Source organism: Pithys albifrons, chromosome 7 (genome assembly GCF_047495875.1).
Source record: "Pithys albifrons albifrons isolate INPA30051 chromosome 7, PitAlb_v1, whole genome shotgun sequence".
In the NCBI taxonomy this organism is placed as follows: domain Eukaryota; kingdom Metazoa; phylum Chordata; class Aves; order Passeriformes; family Thamnophilidae; genus Pithys; species Pithys albifrons.
This window is the reverse complement of record NC_092464.1, coordinates 22,079,863-22,102,974: the sequence shown is the minus strand read 5'-3', so window position 1 is coordinate 22,102,974 and position 23,112 is coordinate 22,079,863. Positions and strand designations below refer to the sequence as shown.

Sequence of the window (23,112 nt, the reverse complement as noted above, 5' to 3'; positions counted from 1 at the left end):
CCTGCTATTTAGCTGCCTTCCATTTAACAATGGAAAACACTAAAAAATGCAAAAATTTGACACATTACAGCCCAGCAGAATCCCGGTCACAAGCTGGGGCCCTCATGCACTGCTGCTGTTTACAGATATCTCACAGCCAAGCAAGAAATTACAGCAGAACAAGCCCAGCATCTGTAAGAACTGAGAGCAAAACAATGAGACATCTGTTACAAGCTCACACAGCAAGGCAAAAACAACTGCACAAGCAGCCACCATTCTTCTGAATGGAAGCCAATAGGACGATTGTTTTTTCACTTCCCCCAATGAGTTCACAAAATGCTCATAAGAATCATCCTTTTATTTTAATTACTGCACAGATCCATGCGATCTGGATGAAATTAAATGCAACGGCAGAGGGTCTGGGAGGAGTGTGAGGAGCGGGAGCGCAGCCTGCGCTCTGCTGTACGTTCTGCCATACCAGCACACCTGAAGAAGTCGCAGTTTAGGATCCTCAGTTGACAGAAAGCCAACATGACAGACTTTCTAAGTCTGGATGCAACAGTCAAGAAGAAAACAAAAGATAGGTTGAAACACTGCCAAGTTGTCAGGGACAACTAACTCCTTTAAGATGTGGCACTTAGGGACATGGCTTAGTGATGGACTTGGCAGTGCTGGGTTAACTGTTGTACTCAAGGATTTTAAAGGTCTTCTCCAACCTAAACGATTCTATGACTCTTTGGGTGAACACCCAGGTAACAATTTCTGCACTGTTGGAAACACAAGTCAGAGGCAAGTTCAAGTGAACCCAACAAAGCATAAAGTATTTGCAGAATCGATACAAGGATGGACAGCCTTCAGAAACAAGAATTGGGAATAACTAAGCAATTCTCAGCAAAACTCCCTGATGAACTATTCATCTCCTTCACCCTTTGACCTGAGCATGCTCCTTGCTCTAAGAGAACCATAGGAGCACACTGAGGAGGACGCATGTTCATCTTCTCTCAAAGTCAAGAAGAAGTTATTGACCACTCTACCAAGGCTATTACCTACACCAAGGCTGCTGGCAACAGAAGTCCTGTTATCAAAAATGACAAGTGTGGCAGAAGACTCAGCTACCACACACATTCTGAAGGGATGGCTTGGAGAGTTTATAAACCATAAAAAAGAACAAAGTACAAGACACATAATTTACACATTTATCTAAACATGCATAATTTTATTTGATACTTTATATTTCTGACACAGAAAAATGACAATATATCAGTTCCAAACAAGTATACAGAGTGTAGAGGAGAAGTTGGAAGTCAAGCACCTACTATCACTACCAAAGGAAGAACCTACCAGCACTGATTTTCAGTAGCTTACAGAATAAGACATTATTCTGTCACTTTTACCTGTATTAAGAATATTCACGGAATTCCAATTCTCTCATTACAAGGTATTGATGTCTTGCCTTACTTCAGGCTAACACTACCATGGAAGTATCATTTTTCTTTTCCTTTGGTCACAAACTGTTACTCCAGAATCACATAGGCTCTGGCACAAAGCACCACTAAGTTGGGAAAAAGAAAAGGAAATACATGGAATTCACCAGTTCTATGTGAACACCATCTGATTCAGCACCTGGTCAATTTTTAGGGTATCTTAACTACCTCTGGAACTCTATTTATCTTAATACAGATAAAAAAGATAAACAGTAGGTCTACATTCTATGTTGATGCTAACTAAGCATATTTGTGTTTCTAGAAAGGATAATTTTCAATAGAATCAAAGGCACTACCACAGCCTAAAGGCTTGAGCTACTAAAACGGGAGGAAAAAATTCTAAATTATATAGTTTTATGTGAAAGATCTAAAAGTCTAATATTAAAATCCACTTTTTTCTGCTACAGTTGGAAATTCATTAGAACTCCTGATAATAGGATGCAAATACTATGAAAACTGAGGAAAAAAAACCAACCAGAAGTCAGTGATGTGTAATTAGAGGTCTCAACAGATTGTTTAAAAATCCTGAACACGGAATTACAACACATACTCACACACTCAATTAGTTCATATGCCTTCTATCTCCTAGCAAGGGTTTATTGCAAATCCATTGCCATGAATAAGAAAGAACAAACACATCTATGTGCATCTGCAAGCCAAAGCTGCTTTGAACAAAGCCAGCAAGCAGAAGAGACGGACACAACTTCTGGTGTTATTGAAATAGCCACAGCAATCCAAGGACAAAATTGAAGCCAAGTATCCTGGAGAACACATTAATTTCACAGAATAATGACCAGTTACAAAGGACAATCACTATAAGTTGTTCAAAGTACAGAATATCATGCCATGAACACATAACGGAGAATGGTGGAAAATGCATTACAGTTTTACTACTGTGAGGTAAGCTCTGATTCGTAACATATGGCCTGCAGGACAAACATGTGTGCACATGTGCATGAAATACTGAAGTCTCCAACCTGCAACTGTAGCCATCCCAGTTTCTTAGCAGAAGTAAGAAGAAGACAAGATGATTCTATCAAACACTAAATTAATAGTTTTTCCAGATTCATTCAGGAAAACTAATCATACCTACTCACTACTTTGTCTCAGAAACCTTGTAATTAACATAAACTGAGACAAACTAAGGTATAAACATAACTGGGTATTATATTGATACCAGGTATGATGTTCATATTTGTTCTTTTTTTTAAAAGTCTTTAAAAATATCTAAAACCTAACAAAACCAATCACATTAGTATGTGAATAATTCATGACAAGGAAAGGGATCAATGGACTAATTATTAAGTTCTTTTCTTTTTCCCTATTCTTTTGAATGTGGTATAAAACATACAATCTTTTTATTTCACACTCAGGCTAAGAATGCAGTGCACAGCTACCTCATAAAAATCAGAGGTCATCAGTCTGGGTTTAAAATCACAAAATAGTTAAATCAAATACTATACTAGAGGCACAGGGAACATAATTTACAAATGCAATTAGTTATCAGCAAAGTTTCTGAAATCAACATTTATCAGCGTTGCCTCACTCTTTGAATTAAAATAATTGCTTCCTATGGTATTTTCTTCTAACTCCAGACAAGTATTGACTTTTAAAAGCACCTTGCATTTGAGGTGGTTTATCCTCCTGCTGCTTCAGAGCATGAAATGAGATTTTGATGTTACCTGCAACAACAGGTTTGCAAGTATGTTTGAAATGCAGATTAGTTTACAAGACTTTGTTTAAAATGTAAGTTGTCTTCTGTCAGACTGAAGCAAAGTTAAAAATTAAGCTCAACACAAGAGAGAAGGGAAGGCGAGGGAAAGAGCAAGGGAAAAGGAAGAAGCATCTTAGTATTTGTAGCTGGAATCCATTCAAACTTCATTTCCTACACATGAACTTTAACATGCCTTCCTATCATCTTTATATTTTTTTTCTTTTTGCTTCCTTTTCTTATCTTCTTACTTTCTTTACATACATATATATATGTTCAGAAACCAAGTTTGCCACTCCTTTTTGGGGGCAAGTGGTTGTGTATATACTTACACAAAAAAAACCCTCAAATTTGACCACCAGTGTAGCAGGTGGGGCCGCCTGCCTTGCCAGGAGGCTGAGAGCAAGCCCAGACAGATGACACCCCTGTGCTCCCTCCCCACTGCCAGGCAGACTGGCTTCACCTTTTACATTCATGCAAGTGTGATGAAGAAAAGCAAAGAACTGCAAGAAGGTGAATAAATCTGAAAAGTATTTCACAAGGGTCCAAGCAGAAACTCCATTACTGAGTATCAATAAATTCAGTAAAAGTTCCCTAATTGTTAAGTAAAAATGGAATGAATTAAGACTCAACTCCTGTGTGAGATTGATTTACTTCCCAGCCCTGACCTAGACAGTGGATCATTGTGGTTACTGCGCTTTCTCCTTACTCCTGACCTTATTTTCTGCACAACAGACATACCTTTCTCATCCTGTGACTAAAGAGCAAGCAACGAGCATTTCTTCTCCAAGGAAGATACACTCTTTTATTAATCCTAAATTTTATTACACACTCAAGAGGATGTAAGAGTAACAAAGATGCAGCTCAGCAAGACCAAGTGCTATTGCTTTTGATAAACATACCCATCTCCTTCAAAGCCTTTGGGCAGTTAAAATGTCTTCAGAATTTTAGAAACATTTGGAGTAATGAAGGCTGCACTTTACTATCTCTGCAAAGACACACCAGAAAGCAAGCAATGATCTTGTCAGATCCCGATACTGTCAGATACCATTTGTTTGTAGCCAGCTCCAAAACCAAATGTGCCAAAGCTCTTTCAGGACAGACTATTTAGAGTATATTCTTAGTATCTGTTAACCTTATAGCAGTAGACGAAACTCCATGAAGTAACAGGGAGGCAGTGAGATCGTCTGCCCCATGTCACCATCATGGTCAGGGAATACTGTTGTGCATTTGCTTTTCCTCCCATTCCACACATTCCTCCTTGGAAATGCCAGCGTATCACCACAGGCACATAGAGTACCTGGACTGAAGAAACTCCTGAGGCAGTCTGACCCTAAGAACTTCAGCTTTAATATCTTCCCCATGTAGTCAGGCCAGGGGTAAGGAAAGACGACACTTAACCATTCTGAGCAGCTAACTTGACTTGATACTTGATGCATTAGATATTAAAATGCATCTTTGTTTATGTGCAATCATCTATAGTAAGCAAAGACTCCCAACTGCTCTGAAGGAACCTACAGGTCTATCACTTATTTATGACTTTGATCTTGAGAGCCTCTATACACTCTTTTTGGATTTTTGTCACCACAAAAGGATTTATGAAAGTACAGCATATTCTTAAAAGCATGCAATAACTTGCACATGGGAATAAGCATTACATTTCTAGGCCATCACCACAAAAACTGCTCTAGTCTGTTACCTAGCCCCTCACTCCTCAAAATCCAAGGATATTTTTCTATGCATAGAAAGTCAGCTTGTGACATGACGCTACTTCAATCCCCTTTCTAATGACAACATCTGCTGAGAGGGCTCACTCAGCTCTTTCAACAGCACTAGTAAACCATGCCTTAAAAAAAAACCAAAACAAACCTAATAAAACAAAACCCTCCTGAAAGATTAATTGCATATTCACAGGTAACACTGCCAATTAAAACACCTCCACCAAGATTCTGAACATAGATAAAGAATGCCAACTAGTTTTTGCTGAGGTAAAGCTCCACAGAGTAGACAGTTATTTGAAGCTGAACTAAAGATGGAAGGCCTTATCAAATATCTGGAAAAATTAATAGTTTTCAACAAGAATTTTAGTACATAAAATTCTTTTCCTTCAACAACTAATTTTTAAAGTACTTGTATTAATTTAGTATTCCAAAGCCTGCTGCAGTTATAACTCAACAGCTTACAGCAATAAGTAAACTTGAAATTCATCCCATTAGAAGTTCTTACTTCTACTGCTTTGGGCTGCTTGAAGCAAATGTATCTTTAATTTTCATGTAACCTGCTACCAATAATACCAACATTGAGAAAGTCTAATGCCATAGTTCCCTCTAAAAAGATTTAACTAGCAGTATACTAAATAATGAAATAACTATAAGAACAAAAGACATCTTAACCTTTGAAGAAAATTAGTGTATTCAAATTAAAGTTTTTACAGTAGGGAAAAAGTAACAGTCACACACAGAACAACAAAAATCAGCTCTCCTTTCAAATATGTGTTCCTGGGTCCTGTAAATCATACATCATGATCCAAGGGACTGGCTCTAACTTATTTGCCAGGACCTCAAATGCAACACCACATGCTGAAATAAGCTGAGCTGTGATTCTGGGTACCAGCAGTAAAGCTAAAAGAGGCAAGTACATTGCAGTGCTTCACTGTGTCTGTCAATGTTATTATTGGGAGTAGCTTTTTTTAACCACTATAATATTTGTCCAGGTCAGCATGCTCCAGAATTTGCCAGGAGCATGACTCAGAGGGCAGTAAAGAAAGCAACTGTTGCTCCCATCTTGAGCTGATGTCTCCCATCCTACAAACACAATGCAGTGCCTGGACAAGTTTATCTCCTCCTGCCCTTGTCCGCCTCAACCCCTGCATACCATCAGTCCTGTCGCCAGAGCTCCTGGATCCATTTATTTCCCTAGCAATGCTTGCCCAACTCAAACGGAAACACGAAAAGCCCAGGAACACTCCATAGCAGTCTATTCAGCAAAAACAGTCCAAGCCTTGCAAGACAGGAGAGGGCAAACACAGGGACAGAAGAAGGAAGGGTAAGATTAGGAATGCACAGTTCTTACCTCTCAGCAGACACTCTAATCTAGGAGACATCAATGTAGAAGTGCAGAGACTAAGGAAAGCAAGGCAATTAGCTGCAGGAAGGTGGGAATCTCTCCAGCTGACAGATCAGAGAGGTGTGACCAGACACTATCAGGCCTCATGTGCTAATTACACCAAATCATACCTTGATGGCTGGCTGGCAAAGGTTACTCTACCAGAAGGCCATGCTAAGTGCCAGTATTGCTCCTCCTCATTTCTTTGGCATTCAAATGGTCCAAAATGTATCATTTCCTCTCAAGACATTTAGAACATCCAGAGAAAAGATGACTCAGGTACTAACCCACCACCCACCTGTTACCCTACAACTGGGAGATACACTCACGAGCACTACATCTCACAGTTCCCTTGAGTTGAAACTGTGGATGAAACTATCTAAACTTCCATGAAGAGTACAAAGGGGAATATCCCAGGCAGAGACAATAGCCCGTTCTGGCGGAGACAGAGAGAGCTGCAGCTGAAAGTGTCTCAAATCATCTGCCAGTACTGAGGTCCAGGTCTGCCAGTATTAACTGCTATAATGTAGGGTTTTTTCTACTGTAAGCAAATTAGTTTTCAAGAAATTCTTTATGCTTTCACTTTGAGCAATGGGGCGGTATCATGTTTTCGACAACAGCCATTTCCTTTAAGCAGTAACTTCTAAAACAGTTAACTTGCTAAATGTTGTGTCTTACATCTTATATTCTAGTCCTACAAAAGAATTTAATCATGCATCAATGAGCACTGTTCCCATGAAGTCCTTGTTTTCCCTTGCCACTTCCTCTCAGCCCTTTCATAGAATCATAGAATGAACTGGGTTGGAAGAGACTTCAGAGATCATCAAGTCCAACCCTTGATCCCATCCCACTGTGATCACCAGATCATGGCACTAAGTACCACATGCAGCTCATCTTACAAACCTCCAGGGATGGAGAATCCACCATCTCTCCGGCCAGGCCTATCCAATGCCTAATTACTCTCTCTGTAAAGAATTTCTTTCTAATATCCAACCTAAACCTCCCCCAGCAGAGCCTAAGTCCGTGCCCTTCTGTTCTACTGCTGGTTGCCTGAGAGAAGAGACCAACCCGCACCTGGCTACAAACCCCTTTCAGGTAGTTGTAGAGAGTGATGAGGTCACCCCTGAGCCTCCTCTTCTCCAGACTAAACCCCAGCTCCTTTGGTCTCTCCTCACAGGAGTTGCGCTCCAGTCCCTTCACCAGTCTTGTTGCTCTTCTCTGGACCTGCTCCAGCCCCTCAATCTCTTTCCTGAACTGAGGGGCCCAGAACTGAACACAACACTCAAGGTGTGGCCTCACCAACGCCGAGTACAGGGGAAGGATCACTTCCCTGGTCCTGCTGGCCACACTATTCTCGATACAGGCCAGGATCCCATTGGCCTTCTTGGCCACCTGGGCACACTGCTGGCTCATGCTGAGCTTCCTGTCAATTAGTACCCCCAGGTCCCCTCCTGCCTGGCTGCTCTCCAGCCACTCTGTCCCCAGCCTGTAGTGCTGCATGGGGTTGTTGTGGCCAAAGTGCAGGACCCGGTACTTGGCCTTGTTAAACCTCATCCCACTGGAATCAGCCCATCTCTCCAGTCTATCCAGGCTTCCTCTGCACCAGCAACAGCATTTGTGTAACTTCTGATTAATCCAATCAGGAAAATGATCCCTGTGAAGACTGAGCTGGTGCATACTGGAGTTTTCAGTTTGATAGCTTCCTGATCTGGTGTACCACATTGCTACACAAATGCCAGTATGAGAAAACAGACAAAGGTGAGAGTAACAATGCAGCATAATCCAAAACAAATCAACCCTTGGGAATAGAAAGCTAATTGAAAGCATGGCAAAAACATGTAGACAAGTCCAAACAACTTTGCAAACCTCCTTACTTGTTTCCAAACCTTTCTTTTTGTTTATTTACTCTTGAGAGTGAAACATACAGGCTTATAAGCATGACGCTACAAAGAGAAATGGTTTAGAAATGTAAATAGACAATAACTCGTTGGAGCCTTGAGAAACAGAAGATAACCCAGCCAGGTAATCCAAGATTGTACTCTTTTACATAGTTTATTACATTGTATATATTCAGTAGCTCAAGGCCAAGCCAGAGGGCAACACTGAGCTCATGAAACTTCAAATTACAATTTGTGAGGGAGGATTCACCTGACTAAAAGGAGGTACAGTGTCATATAGGCTGCCATGCAGTGGAGATTCACACAGCACGATTCATCTGACCAAATGCACTTACTCCAGATGACGGGAATGATACTCTGCTCCATTAGCTGAGAAGATTAGATATTCACGTCTGCAAAAAGACCGTGGGTGGCTCACTAAGATGCAGACACCTGCAGACACCCAAGTCAGATGAGATGCCTCCTACCCTGGACGACAATCGCGTATCCCTCACATGAGGAGTCTTACACCCACATATGAAGTACACACTGGGAGATCAGATGTTTGGATCTTAACCTTTCACTTTGCACAACTGTTTGCAGAATGGTGAAGAAGAAGAGGGCTGGATAAAACTGCTGATATATTACTTTCCTCCCAGCAGCAATACAAATGCAGCATTTGCCTTAATATGGTGCTGTTTCCTTAGCAAGTCCTACAAAATCACTTGAGAAATACTTCTTGCAGTATTAGTATATGCCCTTGCTTATAAAGGATGAAAGACACTGTGTTTTCAATCAAGACAATCACAAAGTGTGAAGAAACAAGAGGGAGCACCCATCACGACTATCACCTCTGCTAATTACTGCAGAAAGAAGAAAGGGCCCTGTTTTCTTTTAACAAAGGAGGAGTAGTTTATGTCTCTACCTCGTGTTTATCTCAGCATTTACTGACTGTCAAGGTAAGCTCCCCCTTACTGTTAAACACTGCTATTGTATTACTTACACCTACCCCATAGTACAGCAGCTCTCAGCACTCCTGCAGCTAGAATTAAACTGGAAACATTTTGCACTTTATTGGATTGAGCTCCTTTGCTGTACCCAAGCCAAAGGATGCTGCTACTTCCTCTCCCTTGGCTTCCCCTCCATGCTCCATTTCCTCCCTGCTGACTGCAGTTGCTGCTGTGTCCCCTCAAAGCCTGGTTCCCATGGGCCAGAGAGGCTGAAGGTGGCCCCTCAAGTCACCCGAGTTCCAGCAAGGTTTTTGTGGTGTCAATTCTACTTTTATGTGCTCTTGCCTTCCCATGTGATGAGCAACCACTACAGCAGAAGATAGAGTTTTCCATGGTGCAGATTCCTGCTCACAGTGACAGGGAGGCTTTACCTCCCAATACATGAGGTGTAAGAATAATCAAAGAAAAAAGGATTTCTCTCTCTAGCGTCCTTCCACAGTATGGCACAGGCAGTGACACCTCACAGAAGTGCAAAAACTAAGAGTAGGAACAACCAAAAGACAGCTTTGGTGTTGGACTTTCAGGGACTTTTGTGCCCTGTCTGCAAAACCCGCTTCTATTCAAAACATACTTTATATATAACAGCAGCTCCATTTAAATACACCCAATCCCCCAGGTAGCAGGGAGCCAAACTTAGGACTATAAAGTACATAAATTAATTTTTCCTTCAGTTCATTTTCAAATCTGTTGCTGTTTAAGCTAGCACAAGTGGCACTGCTATATCTGAATCAGAACATCACCATTTTACATTAAATAAAAACATCACTCTGTGTAGAAATATACTTAAATACTTCTTTCAAGGGCTCAGATTCATCATTAAGTCAACTGTGACTGTCTTACTATTTAAAAGTAAAAGATTCAATGCACTTACTAAAAGCAACAAGAAACTACAGTATGCTCACATTCTTATGGTTCTGTATTAACAAATACATACATACTTTCCAGTTTCTAATAAAACTAAAGACAGTATTTGCAGAAAGCATTTGTATAATGCTTATTACCCATGTACAGCAAGCCAGATATTACATTAACTGAAAGCTTAATGTAAACCAGCTTTCAGGAAAACGTTTCTGGAATTTCTGAAGGAAAAAAAAAACCACTTGGTTCTCTTTGTCATTTCCTAAACCAAAATTTTTTAGCGTACATTGTTAATGTATGTTTTATTTAGTATTATTAAACTGAATTGTTCGAGTAAATACAACCATTTACACAGGATTCTTGCCTCCCTTATTTGTGCTCTCTGAAAGGTAAACAGTAAAACCACTGAGACCGGTGGGAGAAGCAGAATACCAACAGCAACAGTTCTCTCAGAAGTTGCTTTTCTTCACATCTCAAGGCAGAACAGATATATACTGGAGCAAAGGAAAATTAATCTTACAAAAGCACAGCTTGCATAAGGTAATGAGTGTACACGCCAACAGAAATACTGAAAGTACACACTTTGATTTCAAGCTGCAGGTATTTTTGAGAGATTACTTAGTTTGCCTTTGGCTGACTGGAAAAAAACTCTCTCCCTAAATTATATGCTTGAGGTATGAAACAACATATTGATCAAACGGACTAGAGAGATTCAAGACACGGAGGAGAAGCATCATTCCCAGCCACACTGCTTTCAGTAGCCAGACTTCAAGCAGGGTTGTTAAAGAAATGCCAGTAAAGACGAACCACCAAACTGCAGGTACTGCATGAACCTACACTGACACAACCAACACACGGAGTTTCCTTGCCACGCATATTCTGCTTGGTTTTCTTCATGCCACAAGAATGGCTAGTCATTGCTCACATAAGACAAGAGTAAAAACCTACTCTGAAGTTTGTACTAAGAGGGAGCAGGGACATTTCTGTTCCTCCATGAACTAAAACCATTGGAGATTTCTTAAGCTTTCCAACAAATCTAAATGCACAGTCCTTCTTCCTCCCCAGCACACATATACATATAATCAGGCTACTGTTAAACTAAAAATTGCAATTAGCAACAGTAAAATCGCATTTTATTGCTACCAGAAACCTCTCCTGTAGAAACAGCACTGCTATTTGAAACCATTCACTTGGCTAAAAGTTGCCTCAAAATTCCATGAATCAGGTTCTAGTCTCAAGCAGCAAGATGCATCGGTGTGGGGTTTAAAGAAAAAAAAGACAGAAGTGAGGGAGAAGGGATAAGGTTGTTTTAACCTTTGCATTAGGCAACACATGGCAATTTACACCATCTCAAGACACAAGTGGACAAATGATCACAGGGAAAGCCAGCTTGTGAATTTGCCATCACAAGTGCATACAGGCATTACTAAGGGTAAGTTGAATCACTTACTGCAAGGTATTACAAGCAGAAAGTGTGAACACAAATGTTTAGGAGAGAAAGACTGCAGTTTTAAACCCTCAGATCACCCAGGTAACTTGTTCATCTGGCTGAGAAAAATTAGTTACTAGGCATTTTCATGCATTAGGAGTTCAAGGTAACCATGAAAAAAAAAACCAACCAACACAAACCTAGTGCTTACCTGGATCTGATAACTGATAAAACCAACAAATACCTCATTCTCATTAAGATTTTACAATACTATTCTGTACTAAGTAAACAATTTGCTCCTCCACTAAAATAAAGCAGTGTCTTTTGTACTACATTAGAGTAATTTAGCTTCTACTCTGATGAGTCCATTTGTGGTCTCAGTGAAATAAATGTTTGCATTTGAAGGTCCTTAGTAATTTTTAGAGAAAATACAGCAGTGTAAGAGGGAAGAGAGACTTTATTTCTGCATCCTTTAAACTCTTTCATCATGGCTAAAACTGCAAGCTCGGGAGAAATGGCTTTACAAAAAAAAAAAAAAAAGGCAGGAACTTGAGGGTCTCCTCACAGCTGTTACTGTGCTGCCCAGAGAAGAAGCCTTTGCAGAAAGTCCAGCTGAAATGTAATGGCTGCTGGCAGGCAATTCCAAATAGCAGCACTAAGGCATCAACTCTCCTGTCCTCCATGCACCAGAGGGAGGAGATACTGCAAATTCTGACTAAGCAGCAACAGCTGAACTTTTATTCACCATCATACAGGCTAAAAAAGTATTTGTCTGATCTCATTCTGGGACTGTGAACATGGGATATCCTGAGCATATTCATCTATTAGTAGTATTTGAGCTGGGTGCTATTTATTACTCAAATGTTATTTTATTAACTTCTTCATTTTGAACAACTAATAAAATAGGAAGATAAAATTAAGATACAAGTTCAAACCAATACCCACTGCAGCAGACAAAAATAACACCAGATTTCTGCACAATATTCTGGAAGTTCTCTTTTAAAAGCCTCCCTAGCATCTGTGAATGAATGATCCTCATCTTTTACTGGGAAGTAAACTTTGCAGGCAATGAAGAAATTGAATCCCTTCTCAAATTACACTAATTTTGCTTACATTCTCCCTGGTTTAGTGTTACTTCTTCATATAACTCTTAAATTCCTATTTGTCAAAGCTTCCTAAGTTTGAAAGGGAACAGTTCATTGTGAAAAACATGCACTGTGTATTTTGTGTACCCATCAGACAAATCACCAATGCCTACAGGAACACAGCTTAAGGGTTGGTTTGGGGTTTTTTTGTTTGTTTTAATTAAAATTCTACACATTAATTTCAGCATTCAAACGGATTTAATTTCTGGAATACCCGATAAAACAATTAAAAAACAAACAAGCCAAAACCAACCAACCAAACTCTCAAAAACATCATTTATTTCTCATCTGAAACTTGTGAAGTTTTACGTATTTGAGAGAAGTGACAGAGGTACAGACTCACTAATCCCAAAGTGTAATTTCATGGATGTCTGACAGCCTCTGTGTTGGGCCTCTGTGCACCAACACCCACAAAAATGAACTCATCTGTGAGGATTTTACCATATTAAAGGCAAGGTACTGAAACTTCGAGGGTAACTTTGTGACCTTCAGAGGCCAAAACAGATCAGATCAATGAGGTAACATTGTGACAAAGTCCTTCAATTCTCTAAACAGCGTTCTAAGTGTAGAGCTTAATTACCAGGACTTTCCATATTCACAAATTACGTAATCAGTCTGGCTGAAGAGAATTTGAGTCCGGACCGTCTGAACATATGTCTGAGAGCAATGAAGGAGAGAAATGCCTGATGCAAAGCATCCCTCCTCATCCCTTAATCACAAGGCTGACTGCAAATCCCACCTTCAAATAGCTCCAAATCCAAGACCTATTTATTTTGTTTTGTTAACACAGACATCAAACATCTTAACCGTGTCTCATGTAATCTGTCCCACCACGAGGAGGGTTCTCCACCCTAGTCTTATGTAAACTGTCCAACAGTAAATACTGCAGCTGAAGCAATTATTCCCTGATGGCATCCTCTGACTTTCTCACCTCCACTGTTATTCCAATCCCTTGGTTTTTAACTAGTATATTCTGAGCCACAAAGGAAAAGCCTGTCATTTGCAAATATCCCTGAACTTTGCCAATGGCCCTTCACCTGTGCCTACAATCACCATAGTGCTAAAAGGGCAAGCGAGAAAAACAGTTGTTTTAGGTTTTACAGCCATTTAGCACTTCACCTACTGTGCTGTGTGTATACTTGTTGGGAATGTACCTGATACTAAAACTCTCTTCCCCAGAAAATGTTCACACCTGATATTCACAAACTTATTCAAGGCTACAAGCTGGCATCACATAAACTCTTAAAAAAAGATTCACAGTTAAGTAGCTGGTAACTAGAGAGAAGAGACACTTCAATGAGATCATTTCTACATACTCCCTTGTGCCAATGTACAAGTCCAAAGAGTAAAGACTGGGCTTGTAATCAGGCTTTGGAAAATGAAAATATCTACAAAAACTCATATGTTCCTACATGGAAGATAAAATTAGACTATTCAGTTTAGATAAAAATGTTTTCTACTCCCTGACATAGCTGCTATTAAATAACCAGCCATCAGTTTTGATGTGGATGTAGCAGCTATAGAGACAAGTCTTTCCACACCATCTGAATTGAGCTTGACAATGGAAGAAGAGATGAAGAGGGCCATTGAAAGGCACTAATTCTGCCAATACCTTACCACTTTGACTGCATATATGAAGATATCATACAAAAATTACAACAGATTTTGATATTACCTTGGTATCTGAAGAGCTAGCTAATGAAAAAAACACAGTTCTGGTTTTCTGGCATGCTTAACAACCAACTCAGTATATCCTGAGTTTAGTGGCCTTTGAGTTATAGTTCAGTACTTCTTATTCCAGAACTGCTTTGTCCTTAAAAAGAAAGGCAGGATCTGACATTACATTTGATGATAGACTGCCATGGTAGGTTTTTCTACAAGACACCTTTACCTTTTGACTTCCTCCGTATGAGTGCATAGGTCTACCCAGATTTTACTTAGTATACCGTAAATACAACCAAGAAAGAAAGAGTACAAAGGTTACTTTAAACCTTTTCCTTCTTGCAGTAGGCATTGCTTACTGATTCTTACCAACACGCAAGAGGGGCAAGCTTTGAGGAAGCAGGACGTAAGACTACCCTTCCTATGGTGCCCTTCCACCCAGGTGTTGCCTGAAGGCTCAGCCGGCTGTGATCGCTCATCCCAGATGACACAGAAACACTTTGACAACACGTGCCACAAGGCCAACACTGACCAGGGGAGGATGCTCCTCCGCCTAAGCGCATCTCGTACCCTTACATAAACAAGTTTTCTGCTTCCTAGCGTGCCCACGGTCCCGGCAGGCGCGATGCTGCCACAAGATCCCTGTCGGAGCCCGTCGGGAGGAGCCCAGCCCGACGGCGGGGCTGCCGTGCTCGCAGGGCCGGGGGTGAGGGGACAGGGGATGCCTCCCCGCCCCGCCGCGTTTGCTCAGGACCGAGGGCTGCCAGGCAGGTGCACCTCGCCGGCCGGGGGACAGGTGAGGGCCGGGGCAGTGCAGCCCACGGCAGGACACGCAGCCGGGCACAGGAGCACCAGGAGCTGCCCCAGTGCCGGGCAAACCCCCGCGGCCCCTCGGGGGGTCGGGCACCGGCTCGCTGCGGCTGCTGCCGCCCTGGCGGGGGCGGAGGACGACCCTGCCCGGCCGGGGCGCGTCTCTGCCCCGCTGCCCGGGGGTGGCCGTGACAGACCCCGCCCGGCCGGCGGGAGCCACCGCGCCGAACAAAAGGCCCGGCCGAGGCCCGGAAACGTCCCGGGGCTGAGGGCCGAGCTGCGCCGCCAGCGCGGGGGCCGAACCCCGACCCGGCGGCCCCGCACGGCCCGAGCCCGTCGGTGCCCCCCGTCCGCCCCTGACCGCCGCGCCGGGCCCTGCAGAAAGCACGGCGGGGCGGGGGGAAACCAGGCGAGACGGACGCAATGCAACAGCTCCAGCAGCGCCGAGGGACGAAAAGGAGGGAGGGGGCAGCACAATGAGACCAGCGCAGGCTCAGCCCCTGCCGGTAACAAAAGCTCCCCAGCTGCAGGGCTGCCCTCGCCTCCCCGGGCTACTGGTTTGCAGCGGGCGGTGAGAGCCGGCAGAGCTCTCGCAGCGACGCCCCATCCCCCGGCCCGGCCCGGCCCGGTCCCCGCACAATGCAGCCCCCGCACAAAAAGCACCGGTCCCGCGCCCATCCCGCACCGACCTTGTGTCGCCTCGGGCGCCCCTAAGGTTTTGGTCACCGCCTTCCACACGTTGCAGCCCAGCAGGCAGAGGAGAAGCGCCGCCGACCTGCTCATTTCCACTCGCCGCCGCCAGCCGCCGCCAGGGACGGAATCGCCGCCGGAGCCGCTGCCCGGAGGAGGAGGAGAAAGAGCCGCATCAGGGGCTGGCCCGCTCCGCGCCTCCCTCCATGTTGCCGTGCGCTGCCCCTCCTGCTTTCTCCGCCTGCTGCATTGTCGTCCCGCCGCTGCGCCCCGGCTCCGCGTCCCGCGCTGGCCCCGCGGGCGGGCGGGCGACGGGGCGGGGGAAGGAGGGCGAGGCGGGAGCGCTCCGCGGCGCCGCTGCCTGTTCGCACGGGCTTATTCGCAATTCCCCGCCGCGGATGCCCCGCTCCCTCTCCCGGCGCCCCCTGCCGCCCTGCCCCGCCCCACCCCGGGCACCGCGGGCTGCCCCGGCCCCGCCGACCCCGCTGCTGCCCGGGGCAGGCACAGCCCCAACCCCAGCCCCGGCGGGCGGTCCGGCCCCTTCGCCAGGTGCTCGGCGCGTACCTGCCGCGGGGGCCGGTCCTGCCCGACCGCGCCGCCGCCCGCTCTCGGTCCCTGCTCCGCTGCAAAATGGCCTCCCCGGCGATGCCGCCCCGCTCGCCGCAGCAGCGGGAGGGACGAGCGGGAAGGCGGGCGCGGTGCCCCGCGCTCGGCACGGCCCGCACGTGGAGGGTCGCAGGGCCCGCGGCCACGCGTGAGCCCCGGCCGGGCCCCGCCGCCGCCGCTGCGGCGTTTAAAGCGGGTTATAGAAACGCAACAAAACGACCGACCACAAAACAGCAGCAAATGCACCCATCTACTGGTTTTAATGCAAAATTGTTCATAAAATGCTATTGCATGGGAACGGCGACCTGTGGGCTAGAAATGGTGGCACTGAGGCTGCGGTCGGGCACGGCGCTCCCACCCCGCACGGTGCGGGCGTGGTACCCGGGGCAGGACGGGCTCCCTGGGGCTCCCTCCCTGCGGGGCTGCACCTTCCATAGGAGCATCTCTGTGTGCTTTTCTCCAGGCCGGCGAAGGCTGAACACAACGGCACAGCCGTCACTCCTTCCTTCCCGGTCTCTGCTGAGCATTATGCGTCCTAAGGGAGGGAGAACAGGCGCTCCTTATGTTTCCTTCAGCAGAGATTGCTGCTACGGACAGCTATTATGGCAAGTCTTTACACAGCTGTGCAAAGCAAAGCCTCTGCCCCACCGGCTCACGGATTTCCCACGATCTGCTCTGCTCCCAAACATTGCCAATGCTTCAGTTTGCCTGTAAGACTGAAGTTTGTATACCTACAAGTGTAATCTCTCCCTGAGGTGTCTTAAAGCTTCAGTTTTTATTTGTAATATCTATTTTTAAATGAAATTGCCAATAAAAATGCAATGCGTTATACATTGATTTTTTAGAAAGCATTACAGTTGTTTGTTTTGTCACGTCACTATTTGAGCAGAGTAGCTGTACCTCGAGCTACCACAAGGTTGTTCCTTTTATGAATTTTGTGACATTTTAGTGCCCCAGAAGTGTTAAAACTGATTTACCAGATCTTTTTAGAGATGCTACAATTGATTACAATATATCTCACGTTGGTTTTACTGTTTAGTTTTTAATTTTCTGAGAGCTGATAAATACCGTGTAGACACTGTGACTTTATCTTTGTGTCCAAGAATTTGGAAGATTTATATGTAAAGTCCTGTAAGAAAACTAGGTACAAAAATGCTATTCAGTTCATGAGAAGCCAAATGAACAAATACAGATCATGTGATCTTAGTTCTGCTTGCCATAAACAAAGATTTCAATATTGTAAACTCCTGACATGTCTGAACAGTTGTCTTGTACACAGCATGGCCTGAGGACCACAGTGGATTTATATGAAAACTAATCATAGTTTAGGGACTGTTAGTGACTGTGAGGCAGCTCCTTCCTAAAGAAAGAAGGTTGGCCATGTGGCAAATCATCACTTAAAGCATCTTCTTTTTGGGATCCCATTTCCCTTTCTCTGGTTGTGCATGAATTTAAATTAGCCTAAATAGGATGAGTTCAGAGCTAGAAAGAAACATATATAAAACCTATTTCTGTCCATAATGAAAGCTAGAGCAATTTGTTACAGAGAAGAAAATGCATTTTCCTCAATATAGGTGTATAATTTCCACCAAAAAAACCCCTACAAAAACCCAAACAAAAAAAAATCAAACTCAGAAAAACACCTAGCCCACCCCATAAAAGAAATACAAATACAACAGTCCTTGCATCATCAGTGGATAACACAAAGATTGTGCTGGAAAAGAAACAAGATATTGCACAGAGAAATGGCAAAATCATAGAATGGTTTGACTTCAAAGGGACCTTAAAGATCATCTAGTTCCAACTCCCCTGTCATGGGCAGGGACACCTTCACAGGACCAGGTTGCTCAAAGCCCCATCAAACCTGACCTTGAACACTTGAAATGAGGGGGCATCCACAGCTTGTCTGGGCAACACTCACAGTATAGAATTTCATCCCAATATCTCATCCAAACCTGCCCTCTTTCAATTTGAAGCCATTTCCTCTTGTCCTGTCACTACACACTCTTGTAAAAAGTCTCTCTCCAGCTTTCTTATAGGCTCGCTTTAGGTACTGGAAGGTGCTATAAAGTTTCACCAGGGCCTTCTCTTCTCCAGGCTGAACAACCCCCATTCTCTCAGCCCTTCTTCATAGGAGAAATGCTTCAGCTCTCTGATCATCTTCATGGCTTCCTATGGACTCACTCCAACAGGTCCATGTCCTTCTTATTTGGGGGCCCCAGAGCTGTTCACAGTATTCCAGGAAGGGTCTCATCTGAGCAGAGTACAGCGCAGAATTCCCTCATTCACTCAACCTTCTGGTCACACTTCTTGTGATGCAGCCCAAGGTACAGCTGGACCTCTGGGCTGCAGATTTTGAAAACACAAGCTATATATAATACCACACACTCTCTGCATTATCCCTCTGTTTCAGCTCAGATATACTTACAGACTACACTGGCCACACAGGGCTTGTCCCCTTCCTGAATAAACTGACTGGACTTATTCCTACTCCAAGGCGAGAATTTTTCCTTTTTACAGCATTTCCTGTTTGATGCTACACAGTACATTTTTAAACTATACAAACAGTGTATATTTGTACATTTTAAACTGTACAAAGATATTTTCAAATAGTTGACCATTCAATGAATACTAATACACTTACAAAATGACTACCTGTTAATGAGGCTCCTTGTACCAATCATTACTAGACAGACACGTTAATGAGTGCTTTGCAGAGTATATGAATTACTTTGCAGTTAGGCTTATAGGTAAAATTTCCAATTTTTAATTCTGCAATTTCCAGACAGTTTTGAATGATATGTTGAATATGCTAATTAGTTATTTTCTATTCTCTCTCACAACACATTTCTGGTCGTATTATTTCCACATAGACAAATGTAAGTTATGAAAGCAGTGCTTGAACAGCCAATGACAAATCTATAATGGATTAAGGGTTAAATATTTTCTATATTGCAAGTGAATTCATGGAACATGGAGGTGCAAATATTTGTAATAAAGACATATCTCTATCAGGCTGTTATCTTGTCTTTCTGTTTGGTAGCAGCAGTCTGTGCATTTGAGAATCGCTTTGAAGCGCTTTTATCATTTCTAGAAGATTGTTTACCAGTGAAGAAGTTACTTTACATATGGAAGATCACACAAGACTAAATCTAAACCAAAAAAAGAGTGAACATCAGAATACAGAGCCCTGAATATTATCTTGCAATGCTCCTGGTAAGCTGAGCCAGCTACAGATTATGTAATATTACACATTTTACATGAAAATTATAGAAGCTATTTAGTCCTGGATCTTTCAGAGAAAAGCAAAGTTTTCTGGCCAGGATGACAATTATTTAATGTTCTCACCAGAAATCTAGCAGTGATTGGGTATTACAGTTGTTTTAGTTGTAGCCATGCTGAGTGTGGATACCAAAACACAATATTGCCTTTTGTATAAATAGCTTTCACCCTGAAGATCTTACATGCTGTGCTATTAATATGAGAGTCAACTAAAGCCTATACATGCTCACAAGGTAAAGAAATGTTTGCCTAAGCAGGACTTGTTTACACAGGAAAGTCAGTGTGAAACAGTTATGTGTGAAACAGATCCCAATACCTGACTACACATTAAATCCCTTGGTAGGCAACTGGATGTGAAGCAGTTTGATGCTTCAATGATATTGGAGCCAGAAGTAGCTTTTACTGCACTATTTCTATATATTAAAAAAATTGTATTTATCTTGTGGGAGCTGCTAGAATAGGACCAGACTGAGATAAAAAACCCCAAACATCTCTGTAAGCATTGCACAAAGATTGCAGAGGAGAGGCTAGAAGGGAGCCTTGAAGTCAAAATGAGGGGTTTAGAATGCTGGGTTCAGCAGGTGAAGCAGGGATGAAAGGATGACCAAGGAGTCAGTGGATTTTGGTATGGGGAAGGAAGGATGAAGGAATGATTGTGTGGGGTCTGTGGAACTTTCAGGAGATATCAGCACATTTTGTGACTGGCAAGGGGTTTTTTTAACCTCAGAGGTAATTATGTTTTCCAGATTTTCCTGCATTTCTAAAAGCTGAGTTTAAAATAAGAAAAAATATCTGAGGGTCTCAGATAAATCCCTGACTCTGAGAGGTAAGGATTTAGTAAGAACACCAACATAACAAAATTCTGAATAAAAGAAGTAAAGGTGCCAACATTCATACTAAGGATTGTTATAAGGTTAACCCCGACTAAGGTTAACATAGGAAGTTGTTATGCAGTGTAAAAATCCTTCTTTTCCCTTTTTGTTATTTATAGCTCCATTTAGCTGAAAGGATGGCTGTCACTTGGATATGAGCTAGAATTTAAAACTTTTTCTGGAGAAGGCTTGATTTAAACTCTGCTGGACATCACTGGCATGTTTGTCTGAACTGCCACAGAGCACTTATAATACAACAAAAAATACGTCAGATCTAAACAAACCAAACTATCTTTGTGCTACAGCAAAGTACAGCATAAGTATACCAGTAAAAAAGAAGCTTTCTAAAGCCTTACTAAACCTACTGTCTTCCCTAAAGCTCTGAATGACTAAATTTAAGACCCTCCCCTCTCTGTTTAACCATTTTGATGAAATACACTTAAAGCAGGTTAGACCTGAGCTCACCACCACTGAGTGACACCGTTGCTCTCAGTTGTCTCCCACCATGCCATTGCAGCTGGACGGTTCTTCTGGGAGTTGATGGCGATACAAACACTTCTCCAGGCACAGCTCTGTTTGTGGAGTTTGTGAGCGTCTGTGCTTCCTTGTGCCTCCTGATGACAGTTCATTTGAGTCAGCAAAAATAAAACGCAAGAGAGTCTTGCTAAATGGCCTTGAGCTGTCATTTCAAGTTCTGTACAGATTTTAATCTTCAGGGGGGGGAATAGAAACCACTTTACAAATCAATACAAAACTGGCAAACATTGTTCTCAGAAGCCATAATCTTACTAAGATTTTTGAAACAGAATTTCTCTAAGTTCTCAAATTGATTGTGTCTTTCTGTGGCTCCGTGTCCTTACATCTGCCTGTCACCTCTGCTCTCAGACATCCTGTCATGCAGGACAGCTTCACTTATTCTTATGGTTTCAAGTATGCCTACATTTACCAAAACCTCATTTATCTTTCTGCTCCATTTTTTATTTACTTCAAACTTTAGTTTCAAGCACATCAGTTTTACAATTGGAAATTATAGCATTCTACTCAAAAACCTTGTCATTTTCATTACAATTTAAAAGCTGTTTACTGTTCCTTCTCAGCCAGACTTCTGAACAGCATCTTTTTTTTCTTTGTCTTTTTTTCCCATTTGTTGTATCACATATATTGATCCTAGTTTTTATTTCTAAACTTCGCTTTATCCTAATCAGACCTACTGCCACAGTCTTGTTCTAGCAATTTTACCTAATCTCTGCTACTACAGGTCCTTCTCTATCCACTCTCACCTTCCTACTTCAACCTCTTTCCTTCTTTAAGCTGAGGAATGGTTGTTTTTGACTGATCAGAATTCACCCCTTATCTTATTTTAATGTCAATACACCTGTTGACTCAAATAGACAATGCTGCATCAGTTTGAATCATTGTTTCTTCATAAAAGCTGGAGATTTGCCATTTTTAAAGCTCAAGAGTTTTTTTTTCCAAATGCAATTATGCAGCAGCTTAAAAATAGTTTGCAGTTACTGGTAATTTTCAAATACAGAGAATTGTACTGTAATCCTGGAACCTCTGTAAAGCAGAATTTTCCAGGCTCTGTCTAAGCTTGACTTTTAAAATATTTCAGGTATTCATTCCACCATATTGTACCACCAGATTTTACTGGACATTATTTAGTGAATCTTTTAACTACTTGGTTAAAAAAACCCAAAGCATTATGGCAATTATTGATACAATTTTTCTCAAATGACTGAATCTGACAGCCACACACATCCCATCAGGGCTTAGTAATCTCTTAGACAGCCACAGCTGGGCCAGCAAATGCAACTAGTGTTTTAGCTCCCAAGGGCCTGGCTTTGAATTAGCTTGTGCTAAACACTGTCCCTCCCATAAAAATTAACATGATGCACATTGCAACATTTGGGGTTTTGTCCTTCTGTCACTAAACTTAAGGTCATTGCTAATTGCTTCAGGCTCACAGAGTTTGCTACCAAATTGTTTCACCTGACACATAAGAATTAAATTCTGCAATATTAGTATGTGGAAACTGCTTGAGTTTTTCACATGCATTTATGCTTATAAATGGTTCTGATGGTTTATTTGCTATTATTGTGAGTCTTATGCCTCTCAGAGTTCATTGTTCCAGGAAGCATCTTTGTGTACTTCTGCCTTTTCCTTGTCCTGCTGTCTTTCATTATTTTGGAAATAACCAAAAGCCAAACCCAATATCCTTAATATTTTGCCGTTCCCTGCAACCTTTATGTTTGGAAGTAAGATAATCACAGTCCTGTTGTTTTCAGGTTGCCCCTGGAGACCGGGAGTGCACTTGTTCTCTGTGCGTAGCACAGAGGGGTGGGTGAAGCAATGGAAATGAGATTGTACATAAAGCCAAGTGTCAAAGCTCATCTGGTAGGGAGGGAAGGAAAGGAATGCCACAAACCTGTTGGAGGGAGGTGACCAAAGAACTGATGAGCAATAGAGGAGTTTTTGTCAGGAAAGGGAAGAAGAGATGACAATGATCTGTATGCCAGTTTAGGAGAAAATTAAATTAGTCCCTGCCCTAGTGAAAAGGAGATAGCAGCTCTTTCTCTAAGCATTTAAAAT

The 23,112-nt window shown here is 42.7% G+C and overlaps 1 protein-coding gene across 3 annotated transcripts in view; it reads right to left on the bottom strand.

The window, feature by feature from the left end:
• Window positions 1–16,409, bottom strand: part of FAM171A1 (family with sequence similarity 171 member A1) — an 85,721-nt gene extending 69,312 nt beyond the window's left edge. Inside the window, exons 1-2 of one of the 3 annotated variants that reach the window (XM_071560492.1) lie at window positions 16,325–16,409; window positions 15,760–15,905 (exon numbers count right to left, since the gene is read on the bottom strand). In XM_071560492.1, coding sequence (XP_071416593.1) covers window positions 15,760–15,853 — 94 coding nt within the window. In that variant the 5' untranslated portion in view covers window positions 15,854–15,905; window positions 16,325–16,409. Of the gene's footprint in view, window positions 1–15,759; window positions 16,149–16,324 lie in introns of those variants that run through there. The other 2 variants (XM_071560493.1, XM_071560494.1) reach the window with 2 other exon arrangements.
• Window positions 16,410–23,112: the final 6,703 nt, after the last annotated feature.